The sequence below is a fragment of the Erinaceus europaeus genome, chromosome 9, assembly GCF_950295315.1.
Source record: "Erinaceus europaeus chromosome 9, mEriEur2.1, whole genome shotgun sequence".
Taxonomy (NCBI): Eukaryota; Metazoa; Chordata; class Mammalia; order Eulipotyphla; family Erinaceidae; genus Erinaceus; species Erinaceus europaeus.
In genome coordinates this window covers 20692346-20705370 of record NC_080170.1, presented here as the reverse complement: position 1 = coordinate 20705370, position 13025 = coordinate 20692346, and the positions used below count along the sequence as shown (strand labels likewise).

Here is a 13025-nt window from a genome sequence, read left to right as displayed (position 1 = left end):
AATTCAGTGAAAACCCCAGGATTTAAGAAGGCCATCAAAGAGTATTCGCAGGACACGTGCATCTATAAATGCTCAGAAAATACTAATGAGAAATATTTCCTACTGTGAAGGTGATACCGTATAGCCTGTCTCAGTCAGCGTTAACTGGCATAATACAGCTGAAGAAATCCATTTCTCACCATTCTAGACACTGGAAACCTCAGGCAAAGGTACTAGTTGATTAGCTTTCCTTTTGAGGCCTGTAGGGAGAGGCCATGAGAGAGGTGAGGACAGAGGAGAAGAGAAGCCTCGGGGCAGAGAAGAGAACTCTGCGGTATCTCATACAAGGGCACTCATCCCATCCAGAGGACCCCACCCTCAGGGTCCCATCTAACTTTAAGTATTGCTCCAAGGTCCCACTGCCAAAAAAGTGTAGCGTTGGTGTGGCTCAGGAACCCAGAGATTGACTGAGAGAGACACAAATTACATGCTCTAAGGAGATAGTTTTATTGGCAGTGCAACAAACTTTCACCCTGAGGCTCCAAAGTCCCAGGTTCAATCCCCAGCACAACCATAAGCCAGAGCTGAATAGCGCTCTGGCGTCTCTCTCTCTCTTTAATTTTATTAATGATTTAATATTGATTTACAAAATTACATGTCAACAGGAGTATAAATCTAATTTATTCCCACCACCAGGGTTCTGGATCTTCAGCTGCCCTACTGCACGGGCCAGCCATCATCTCTACAACTATCTGTCTACATTTATACATAATGGCCCCATTTTTCTTCCTGATCCAATCCTCTCTTCCCCTCTGAGCCACTCATGACAATATTACTACCTCCCTATGTCCCTCTCCTTTTCCTCCTCTCTTTCTGGGTGCTGATGGAGCTGGAGTTCAGAGCCCTCTTCTTCCTCCTATCATTTCTCCCCTGCCGTGAGTATGGATCAAGCTTGTTTTGGGATGCAGAAAGTAGGAGTTCTGGCTTTTGTAATTGCTTCACCACTGGATGTGGATGTTGGCAGGTTGATCCATAGCCCCAGCCTGTTTCTATCCTTCCCTAGTGGGCTAGAGCCTGGAGAAGCAAGCTTCCAGGACACATTGGCGAGGTCATCTGCCCAAAGAAGTCAGGATGGCATCATGGCAGCACCTGCCAATTGGTGTCTGGAAGGTGGCAGGACATATATTGAGACAAAATGGTTAATGAATACAAACCAAAAAGAAGGAATAGAGCAGATGAGATTAGGGATCTTAGGGTGGAAGAAAGCTAGGAAGTCCATCTTGAGCATATTCCTGGGAGCACACAGCTATGGTAGTTCTCTCTCTCCCTCCCCCTCTCCCTCTCCCTCCCTTTCCCTCTCCCTCTTCCTCTCTCCCTCCTTCCTTCCCTGGATCTTCCTCATTAAAATAAAATTTAAACAAAGATTAGAAAGTGAACAGTTGGGGGCCAGGTGGTAGCACACTGGTTTAAACACACATGGTTCGAAGTGCAAGGACCTCCACAACGATCCCAGTTCGAGCCAAGTCCCTGGCTCCCCACCTGCAGGGGAGTCGCTTCACAGGCGGTGAGGCAGGTCTACAGGTGTCTGTCTTTCTCTCCCCCTCTCTCTTCCCCTCCTCTCTCCATTTCTCTCTGTCCTATCCAACAACAATAGCAATAGCAATAATGACAAAACAACACAAAGGGCAACAAAATGGGGGAAAAATGGCTTCCAGCAGTGGATTCATAGTGCAGGCACCAAAGTGACTGGACTTTGCTCCTGAAAGACAGGCCTCCTCCCACCATGTTCAGGATGGGCCTGTGGGAGATGGTTCAGTGGTAGAGTACAGGACTTGAGTGCATGAGGTCCCAGCAATAACCCTGGAAGGGTTATTAAAAAAGAAGAAGAAGAAGAAGAAGGTGATAGTTCCTTTCCACTCTCTCCTGCTTTATGGTAAATAAATCACTTTAGGATGGGAAGGGAATGCAGCATTGCTCATCTTATGGGCAGTGCTGTGCTCTAGTCCCTGAGAGACACTCACATATTGGTTTTCAGGGCCAGTGAAAGCCAGCGCTAAAAGGGGATGCCAGGAGCAAAGGAAAGAAAGCCAAAAGCTAAAGGAGCCCCCCTGACTGTCAGTCCGATTCTCCAGAGGTTCCTGAAAACATATGAGAAGCACTGCGCACAGACCCGCACGGCCGTGTGTCCCGCCATCAAGAGGGACCTGAAAGCCAGCATCAGCGATGAACGGATGCTCCGCAAGGTGGGGCGTGTGGGCTCCTTCCCCTCAGCCTGCTCTGAAGCGAACTGGCTGGGCTTTACTCCTGAAGGACGGGCCTCCTCCCACCATGTTCAGGACGGGCCTGTGGGGAGATGGCTCAGTGGCAGAATACAGGATTCGAGTGCATGAGGTCCCAGGTTCAGTAATGGATGCTATGTGCATCCAAATGATATGCTCGGTCTTCTTTCCTTCCTTGTTGACTAAGTAGTTTGTTTTGTTGCCAGGATTGTCACTGGGGCTCTCTGCCTGCACAGTGCTACCACTCTTGGTGGACTTCTGTTGTTGTTTTAGAGAGTGATAGGAAAGACACCACAGCACTGCCCATTACTCTTGAAAATTTCCCCATGACAGTGTTCCCAGGTCGTGGCCAGAGGCTCAGACTCAGGGAAATGTGTTCTATACTGGGTGACTCATGTCAGGGCCTCAAGGACTGCTTTTGTCTCTCATTAAAATGTAAAAATAGCCTGCCCCATGGTGGTATACTCTGTTGATTGAAAATGTTGCCAAGTACAGAGACCTGGGTTCAAGCCCCCAGTCCCCACCTGCAGATGGGAAACTTCACAAGCAGTGAAGCAGAGATGCAGGTGTCTCTCTTTCTCTTCCTCTCTATCTCCCCTCTCCTCTTAATGTCTCTCTATCCTATCAAATATGATAAAAATAAAGATAAAGAGAAGTTTTTTTAAAGTGAATTACTAGAGGGCTGGGCAGTAGCACAGTGGGTTAAGCGCACGTGATGTAAAGCACAAGGACTGGGGTTAGGATACAAATTCAAACCCCCGCCCCCCCACTCACCACCTACAGGGGAGTCACTTCACAGGTGGTGAAGCAGGTCTGCAGGTGTTTATCTTTCTCTCCCCCTCTCTGTGTTCTCTTCTTCTCTCCATTTCTCTCTGTCCTATCCAACAACAATGACCACAATAAGAGCAAGAATAATAATAACAATGACAAACATCAAGGGCAACAAAAGGGGAAAAAAATAGCCTCCAGGAGCAGTGGATTCGTAGTACAGCACCAAGCCCCAGCAGTAACCCTGGAGGTAAAAAATAAAGTGAGTAAATAGCAGGTAGAGTGTCTGACTTATGAACATGAGGTCCTGAGTTCAATCCCAGGCATTCTGTTTTCAGTTTTTAATATACCTTTATTTGTTTTTGAGGTGACTTTATAAATGCAACAGCACATATGCCAGAGGGACAACATGGCTCTCTCACTAGTAAATAAATAAATCTTGGGGCTGGGTGGTGGTACACCTGGTTGAGTGCAGGTGTCACGATGCACAAGGATCCATGTTCAAATCCCTGGTCCCCACTTGCAGGGGGAAAACTTCCCAAGTGATGAAGCAGTGCTGCAGGTGTCTCTCTGTCTCTCTTCCTCTCTGTCTTCCCCCTTCCCCTCAATTTCTGGCTATCTCTAGCCAATAAATAAATAAATATAATTAAGAAATAATAAATCTTTAAAAATAATAATAAAATTCAAAGCAGACCTACCTGGGTTTACACCATAAATCTTCATGCCTGAAGCACTAGAAGTTCCCAATTTAATCCCCAGTGCCACCATAAGCCAAAGCTGAGTGGTGCTCTAGTAAAATTTAGTAAATAAACAGATAAATTGAAATCCACTAAATCAAGTGCCAGACCCAAAAATTGCAGGTAATATGCTGGGGGGAAAAAATCCCTGCTCTGTAGGATTTTTAAAATTTTAAACAGCGCAAGTGGAGAGGGAGAGAGAGAGAGAGAGAGTACAGGAGACCATAGCATGGAAGCTTCCTTCAAGGCAGTGGGGACCAGCCTTGAACCTGGACTGTGCACATGGCAAAGCAGCACACTGTCCAGCTGAGCTATCACACCGGCCCTCGTAGGATCCATATGAGAGAGACTGACATACAACTCTGACAATGCAGCCCTGGGAATTGAACCAAAGGCCCCATGTATGCGAGGCCTCTGCTCTGCCACTGACCCACTTCCCTGACCCGTCATGGGACTTGTCAGGGAGCTCAGCATCTGGTGGGTGGGGACTTTATAAATTTGTCTTGCTTAACGTTTCTAACCACTTTCATTATTCTCCTGTTGTCTGCTGACAATCTTTTTCTCCACATCGAGAAGTGTAGCTTTCTCTTGCTGCTGCTGCTGCTGCTGCTGCCACCTGCAGTGTTTTGTTCCTTCTCATATTCCAGTTTGTACTTGTGAGATCAGAGGATACCTCGCCGAGTCTCCTGCCCATTTCCTTGGAACCTTTGCTCCTGACGGTTCGAGATGAGGGCTACACACTGTGGAGAGAGCTCTGCGTTTGGGGGCTGCAGCTGAGCAACCCAGAGGTGGCCAGGCTTGTGAGTCCTAAGTTTTGAAAAGGTTTCTTCAGTGACCCTTAAAATATGCCGCATGACCTCATGCATTCTAACCACACCCCAACTGGTTGTTGACAGACCTGCTCTACGGTTTACTGTTTTTTAAGAAAATGTTTTTTTAATCAACTATTTGAAGTATATATAATTCAGAGACTGTAGAACTGACGTCTGGGCTGGAGAGAGAGCAGAATGGTGATGCAAAAAAAAAAAAAAAACTTTCATGAGAGGGGCCAGGTTGAGCACATGTTACAGTGCACAAGGACCCAGGTTCGAGTCCCTGGTCCCCACCTGTAGGGGGAAAGCTTTGTGAGTGGTGAAGCAGTGTTGCAGGTGTCTCTCTGTTTCTCTCCCTCTCTGTCACTCCCTTCCCTCTCAGTTCTGGCTGTCTCTATCCAATAAATAAATGAAGATTAAAAAATTTAAAGAAAAAAACTTTCATGCCTGAGACTCTAAGGTAGCAGGTTCAATCCCCAGCACCACCATAAGCCAGAGCTGAGTAGTTCTCTGGTTAAAAATAGATAATTAGGAGGCCGGGCGGTAGCTCACCAGGTTAAATGAATGTAGTGCAAAGTGCAAGGACTAGTGCAAGGATCCCAGTTCAAGCCTCCATCCAGTTCCCTACCTTCAGGGGGGTTGCATCCCAATTGGTGAAGCAGGTCTGCAAGTGTCTATCTTTCTCTCCTCCTCTCTGTCTTCCCCTCCTCTCTCAATTTCTCTCTGTTCTATCCAACAACAACAGCAGCAACAACAACAGTTGGGGGGACAAAAGAAAGAAAAAGCCATCAGGAGCAGTGGATTTGTAGTGCAGGCACCGAGCCTCAGCGATAACCCTGGAGGCAAAAAACAAACAAACAAAAAAGATAATTAATTAATTGCCTAATTAATGAACTAAAATAACTTGTATTTATTTTAAAAAACTGATATCCATATATCTACCACCATGTAACATACGTTTTTTTTTTTTGCCATCAGGGTTATCACTGAGGTTTAGTACTTACACATGAATCTACCACTCCTAGTAGCCATTTCTTTCCTTTTAAGTTTTTTTGGATAGAGACAGAGAGAAATTGAGAGAAAAGGGGGACCAGGGATGGAGAGAGAAAGAGAAACACCAGTAGCATTGTTCCACCACTTCTAAAACTTCCCCTGCAGGCAGGAACCAGAGGCTTGAACTGGTGTCGTTCCACATGACAATGTATATGCTCTACTGAATATGCCACAGCCTGGCCCCATAACAAAGCTTTTAAGAAATAAGCATTTCAGATATTTAGAAATCCAATAGCTAAGGGAGTTGGGCGGTAGCGCAGTAGGTTAAGTGCACGTGGCGCAAAGCACAAGGACCAGCGTTAAGGATCCCGGTTCCAGCCACTGGTTCCCCACCTGCAGGGGAGTCGCTTCACAAGCAGTGAAGCAGGTCTGCAGGTGTCTATCTTTCTCTCTCCCTCTCTGTCTTCCCCTCCTCTCTCCATTTCTCTCTGTCCTATCCAACAACGACAATATCAATAACTACAACAAGGGCAACAAAAGGGAATAAGTAAATAAATAAAATTTTTTTTAAAATACAATAGCTAAATTTTCCTTTGAATTCTTTTTTTGTATTTTTATTATCTTTATTTATTTGATATAGACAGCCAGAAATTGAGAGGAAGAGGGAGACAGGGAGACAGAGAGACACCTGTAACACTGCTACATCACTAGCAAAGCTCTCCCCTTGCAGGTGCGGACTGGGGACTCCCGGGTCCTTACACATTGTATCATGTGCACTCAACAAGGTGAGCCACCACCCAGCCCCTTCTTTTGAATTCTTTTGCTCCTTGGTGGTCCCAGAGGGGCCACTGGCCCAAAGTAAAAGTGTATTGCTCCTGTGTTGTTTTTTTTTAACTTTATTTATTTATTTATTTATTTATTGTCTCCAGGGTTATTGCTGGGGCTCAGTGTCTGCACTATGAATCCACTGCTCCTGGAGGCAGTTTTCCCTTTTTTTAAATTTCTTTTTATTATTTTTTATATTTATTTATTTTCCCTTTGTTGCCCTTGTTGTTTTTTATTGTTGTAGTTATTATTATTATTGTTGTTGTCATCATTGTTGGATAGAACAGAGAGAAATAGAGAGAGGAGAGGAAGACAGAGGGGGGAGAGAAAGACACCTTCAGACCTGCTTTACCACTTGTGAAGCAACTCCCCTGCAGGTGGGGAGCCCGGGGCTTGAACTGGGATCCTTACGCCGGTCCTTGTGCTTTGCGCCATGTACGTTTAACTCACTAGCTACCGCCTGACTCCCATTTTTCCCCTTTTGTTCCTCTTGTTGTTTATCGTTGTTGTTATTATTGCTGCCGTTCTTGTTGGATAGGACAGAGAGAAATGGAGAGAGGAAGGGAAGACAGAGATGGGGAAAGAAAGATAGACACCTGCAGACCTGCTTCACTGCTTGTGAAGTGACCTCCTGCAGGTGAGGAGCCAGGGGCTCCAACTGGGATCCTTACGCTGGTCTATGCACTTTGTGCCATGTGCACCTAACCCACTGCACTACCACCTGGCCCCCAGCTCCTGTGTTTTTATCCTTTTCTACATAGGCATGTATTTTTCACATAAATAGGTTCTTACTGTGTGTGATTCTGTGACTTGTATTATTTCCTTTGTGGTATCAAGATTTCATTGTGTTCCCTAGTTTTGACTACCATCACTTTACATTTTTAATCTTGCTTCTAGCTGGGCACATAGTTAGAGACTAACTGTTGTTCATTTTTTTAATTGAATGTCAGTCACTGTTAAATTAGAGGTCATGTGTAGGAGTTTACTTCTGGAAAGAGTGAGTCAGGTAATTCATGTCTACCCTCTCTATGAAGACAAGATGAGCTAAAATGCACAGCATGGAAGGTAAAGAAGTCTGGACTTTAACTCACACCATACCTTGGAATCAATCCCAGGTACATCGTAAATTTGAAAAACAAAACAGTAAATTTTATATAACTATAACTTTGGGATGGAGAAAACTTTCTCAAACAAGATACAAGAAGACCCATTAAAAGATCAGTAAACTGGGGAGTTGGGCAGTAGTGTAGTGGGTTAAGTGCATGTGGCACAAAGCGCAAGGACCAGTTATGATCCTAACCCTAACTCCGGGGGTTAGGATCCCAGTTCAAGCCCCCAGCTTCCCACCTGCAGGGGAGTCGCTTCACAGGCAGTGAAGCAGGTCTGCAGGTGTCTCTCTGTATCTCTTCCTCTCTATCTCCCCCTTTTTTCTCAATTTCTCTATGTCTCTATCCAATAACAAATAAATATAAAGAAAAAAAAAGATCAGTAAATTGATCCTGGGTGGGGGGTAGATAGCATAACGATTATGCAAAGAGACTCTCAAGCCTGAGGCTCCAAAGTCCCAGGTTCCTTCCCCACCCTCACACCCACCATCATAAGCCAGAGTTGAGCAGTGCTCTGGTAAAAAACTAAATAAACTTGGGCTGGGTGGTGGTGCACCTGGTTGAGCTGGGTGAGCACAGCTAAAGGACCCAGGTTCAAGCCCCCCCCCCATTCCTACCTGCAGGGGGAAACCTTTGCTAGTGATGAAGCAGTGCTGCAGGTGTCTCTCTGTCTCCCTCTCTCTCTCTCTTCCCCTCCCCTCTCAATTTCTGGCTGTCTCTCTCTGACAAATAAATAAATAAAGATAATTTTTTTTTGTTTAAAAAACTGGGGGCTGGCAGTAGCACATCAGGTTAAGTGCACATAGTGTGAATTGGAAGTACCAGTGCAAGAATCCCTGTTCGAGTCCTTGGTTGCCCACCTGCAGGGGGTCACTTCACAGGCAGTGAAGAAGGTCTGCAGGTATCTTTCTCTCCCCCTCTGTCTTCCCCTCCTCTCCTGATTTCTGTCTGTCCTATCCAACAACAACAAAATGGAAAAAATGGCCACCAACAACAGTGGATTCATAGTGCGGGCACTGAGCCCCAGCAATAACCCTGGAGGAAAAAAAAAAATTAAAACTAGCAACTTCTATTCCTTAGGAATCATGGGATTTAAAGGCAGGATTCGGGCAGTAGCGCAGCAGGTTAAGTGCACATGGCGCCAAGCACAAAGATCGGTATAAGGACCCTAGTTTGAGCCCCCAGCTCCCCACCTGCAGAGGAGCCACTTCACAGGTGGTGAAGCAGGTCTGCAGGTGTCTATCTTTCTCTCCCCCTCTCTGTCTTCCCCTCCTCTCTTCATTTCTTTCTGTCCTATCCAACAATAACAACATCAATAACAACAATAATAACTACAACAGCAATAAAAAACAAGGGCAACAAAAGGGAAAATAAATATAATAATAAAAAATTAAAACAAAAAAAAGAGATTGAAAGGCAAGACACAAATCTATAAAAGATATTTGCTACAATTGAATTGAAATGAAAAAGTGTTCCACCTAAGACATGTAAAGAAAAGACAAATACTCCAATGGAAATGTGATCAAGAAATTTGAATAGAGGGGGCAGGGCGGTAGCGCACATAGTACTAAGCACAAGGACCCATGCAAGGATCCCAGGTCAAGCCCCCAGCTCCCCACCTACCGAGGAATTGCTTCGCAAACGGTCAAGCAGGTCTGCAGGTGTCTGTCTTTCTTTATTTTCTCTCTTTTTTTTTAACCAGAGCACTGCTCAACTCTGGCTTGCGGTGGTGCAGGGGATTGAACCTGGGACTTTGGAGCCTCAGGCATGAGAGCCTGTTTGCATATCATTTGCTATCTACCCCTGCCCAGTGTCTATCTTTCTCTATCTCTCTCTATCTTCCCCTCTCTCAATTTCTCTCTGTCCTATCCAACAGCAGCAACAATAATAAAATAAAATAAAAACTGCCAGGAGCAGTGGCAGGCACTGAGATCCAGCAATAACCCTGGAGGCAAAAAAAAAAAAAAAAATAGACACTTAACAAAAGAAAATAGCAAGTAAATACATAAACAGGTGCTCACCTCATGAGGAAGCAAGAAGGATGCAAAAGAGAAAACAGATCTCACTACATAGCTATGGAAATCTGGAGAATCAAAGCACATGTCCGAGTGTCAGAGAAGACAGGGACATTGAGATTTTCACACACTGTAGTGGGCATGGCAAATTGATTCAGCCACTGGTGTGTGTGTGTGGGGGGGGGGGTAGATAGCATACTGGTTATGCAAAAAGACTCTCTGCCTGAGGCTCCAAAGTCCCAGGTTCAATCCCCCCCACCCCACTATAAACTATAGCTGAACAGTGCTCTGGTAAAAAAAAAAAAAAAAAAAGATTCAAGCACTTTGAAAAACTATATAACAGCATTTGCTTAACTAAAGTCTATGGCTCAACAGCTCCACTCTGCAACTGCATACCTAGCATCAGTGTCTGTGCAAATGTTCATGGGAGTAGTCATCAACACAGTCAAGAACTGGGCTGGGGGAGACAGCATAATGATTCTGCAAAAGACTCTCATGCCTGATGCTTGAAGGTCTTAGGTTCAACCCCCAGTGCCACCATAAGTCAGAGCTGAGCAGTGCTCTGGTCTTTATGTGTATCTTTCTGTGGGTCTCTCTCTCTCTCTTTCTCTCTCTATCCCTCTCATTAAAAGAAAACAAAATATATTTTTAAAATAGTCAAGAACTAGAAGTAGTCAAATAATGTCCATCAATAACAGAATAGACAAGGTTGTTGCCTCATTTTTGTCAGTGGTGCTACTGTAAACATAGGGACATATATATCCTTCAAATTAGTGTTTTCATGTCCTTCAGATAAATGTCTAGGAGTGCTATTGCAGAATAGGGGGCTACTTCCATTTTGATCTAAGGGAGGGAGTCGGGCTGTAGCGCAGCAGGTTAAGCGCAGGTGGCGCAAAGCACAAGGACCGGCATAAGGATCCCGGTTCGAACCCCGGCTCCCCACCTGCAGGGGAGTCGCTTCACAGGCGGTGAAGCAGGTCTGCAGGTGTCTATCTTTCTCTCCCCCTCTCTGTCTTCCCCTCCTCTTTCCATTTCTCTCTGTCCTAACAGCGATGACATTGACATCAATAACAACAATAACAACAACAAAAAAAAAAGAACAGGGGCAACAAATGTGAAAATAAATAAATAAATGTTTAAAAAAAAAGAAGAAGAAGAACCAGAGGATCGCGCAGGCACATGCAATGCTAAGGATCAAACTTGGGACATCAGGCTTGAGAGTCCAATACTTCATCTGCTGTACCATTTCTGGGATGGCGGCTGAGTCTTCATTTTCAATGAAAATTCTTCTTCTTCTTTTACTTCTCTTTCTAATAGAGATGCATTTATTTTCTAAAGAGAAAGAGAGAGAGAGAGAACATCAGAGCATCATTCTGGCACATGGGATGCCAGGGATTGAACTTGGAACCTCACGCTCAAGAGTCCACGGACCTATACACCTATCATCTCGTGGGTCCCTGGGAGTGATTTTTGTTTTCCTGCCACTTGTTGCATGAGTAATTGGAAAGCCAAGGCCAGGGTTAGAGAGATATCTCACTGGGTAGGGCACCTGCCTTGCCAGGGACTTGAGTCCCAGCAACAAGTGGGAGATGCCATGTGAGCATTGCAAGCTCTGATGCTGTGGTCTCTCTCTTTCTCTGTCTCTCTGTCTGAATGAATGGAAGGAGGGAAACAAGGACGGATGGAAGAAGACAAGAATGCTGGCAGAAGCCTAGGTGTTGAGGACAGAAAGTGACTGGCCGACTTGGAAGCAACATGCTTCACCTCAGCTGTGTCAGAGCCTTTCCTCTTGCCCCTGCAGGCTTTGCTTCTAGAGTCAAGGGGGCGTCCCCGCTGCTCACTTAGCACCCTAGAACTCATCGATTGCAGGATGGACTCCTGGTCTCTAGGGCGACTGGGGCTGGCCCTGCAGTTCAGTGGTTTGCGTTCTCTGGTCCTAGACTACTTCAAGTAAGTAGGAGGTGGTGTTCCTGGGAGTCCTGGGGGCTGTGATGGTGGGGAGAACTGTGTCCTGCTTCCTGTGTCTCAGTGAACTGTCCTCAAAAAGTCTCCCCTCTCAGCTGTTGATCTCACACACGTGTGGACGGCCAGTTTGTGCGTCTCTGCTCTTTGCAAAGGAAGTGAGAGAAAGAGGGAGGGAGGGAGGGAGAGAGAGAGAGAGAAATAGAGAGAGGGAGAGGGAGGAGATGCTAAGGGTATGTGTGCAGAGGAAGGGAAAAGATGGCTTTTTTCCTTCTCTCTCTCTCTCTCTCTCTCTCTCTCTCTCTCTCTCTTTCTACCATCAGGGTTATTACTAGGGCTTATTGCTGAAGCCACCTCTCTGGGCAGCCATTTTTTCCTTTATTATTTATTTATTTTATTTTATTTCATATTGGATAGGACAGAGAGAAATTGAGAGAGGATAGGGAAAGAGAGAGAGAAAGAGAAAGGGAGACATCTGCAGAACTGCTTCACTGCTTGTGAAGTGACCCTTCTGCAGGTGGGGAGTTGGGGCTCAAACCCGAATCCTGGAACATGGTAACATGTGTGTTTAAGCCAATATACACCGACACCTGGTTCTCTCTTTTCTTTCTTTCTTTTTTTTAAGTATGTATTTTATTTGATAAGATAGAAATAAATTGAGAGAGATGGGGAGATAGAGAGGGCAAGAGAGAGACACCTGCAGCTTCCTTCCCTACAGGTGGGGACCAGGGGCTTGAACCCAGATCCTTGTGCATGGTGACATGTGCACTCTGCCAACTATGTCATGACCCTGACCCTCCTTTTCTTTAATGCCACCTGTCTCGTCAAAAACTCTGCAGTCTGCTCATCCACTTAGCTGTTGGGTTGCCATAGAAAGGTATTTGGGGGGGGCCAGGCAGTAGCACAGTGGGTTAAGTGCACGTGTCACAAAGCACAAGGACTGGCGTAAGGATCCCAGTTCGAGCCCCCGGCTCCCCACCTGCAGGGGAGTCGCTTCACAGGCAGTGAAGCAGGTCTGCAGGTGTCTCTCTTTCTCTCCCCCTCTCTGTCTTCCCCTCCTCTCTCCATTTCTCTCTGTTCTATCCAACAATGAACGACATCATTAACAACAATATAAACCACAATAAGGCTACAACAACAAGAGCAACAAAAGGGGGGGAAATGGCCTCCAGGAGCGGTGGATTCATGTGCAGGCACTGAGCCCTGGCAATAACCCTAGAGGCAAAAAAAAAAAAAAAAAAGAAAGAAAGAAAGGAAAGAAAGAAAGAAAGAAAGAAAGAAAGAAAGAAAGGAAGGAAGAAAGGTATTTGAGGGTGGGGGTGGCACACTGGGTTAAGCGCACATAGTACTAAGCACAAGGATCTTGGTTCAAGCCCCTGGCTGCCCACCTGCAGGGGAGGAAGCTTCACAAGTGGTAAAGCAGTTCTGCAGGTGTCTCTCTCTCTCTCTTCCTCTCTATCTCTCCCTCCCCTCTCAGTTTCTCTCTGTCCTATCCAATAAAATGACCTCCAGGAGCAGTGGAGTTGTAATGCTGGCACTGAGCCCCAGT

General features: G+C 45.6%; 1 protein-coding gene across 3 annotated transcripts in view; it reads left to right on the top strand.

The window, feature by feature from the left end:
- The window catches only part of LOC132540358 (uncharacterized), a 31953-nt gene that overhangs the window by 1709 nt on the left and 17219 nt on the right, over nucleotides 1-13025 (top strand). For 2 of the 3 annotated variants that reach the window (XM_060197484.1, XM_060197486.1), the window contains exons 2-4: nucleotides 2015-2222; nucleotides 4411-4563; nucleotides 11316-11464. In XM_060197484.1, coding sequence (XP_060053467.1) covers nucleotides 2043-2222; nucleotides 4411-4563; nucleotides 11316-11464 — 482 coding nt within the window. In that variant the 5' untranslated portion in view covers nucleotides 2015-2042. The remainder of the gene's footprint in view (nucleotides 1-2014; nucleotides 2223-4410; nucleotides 4564-11315; nucleotides 11465-13025) is intronic. The other variant, XM_060197485.1, reaches the window with a different exon arrangement.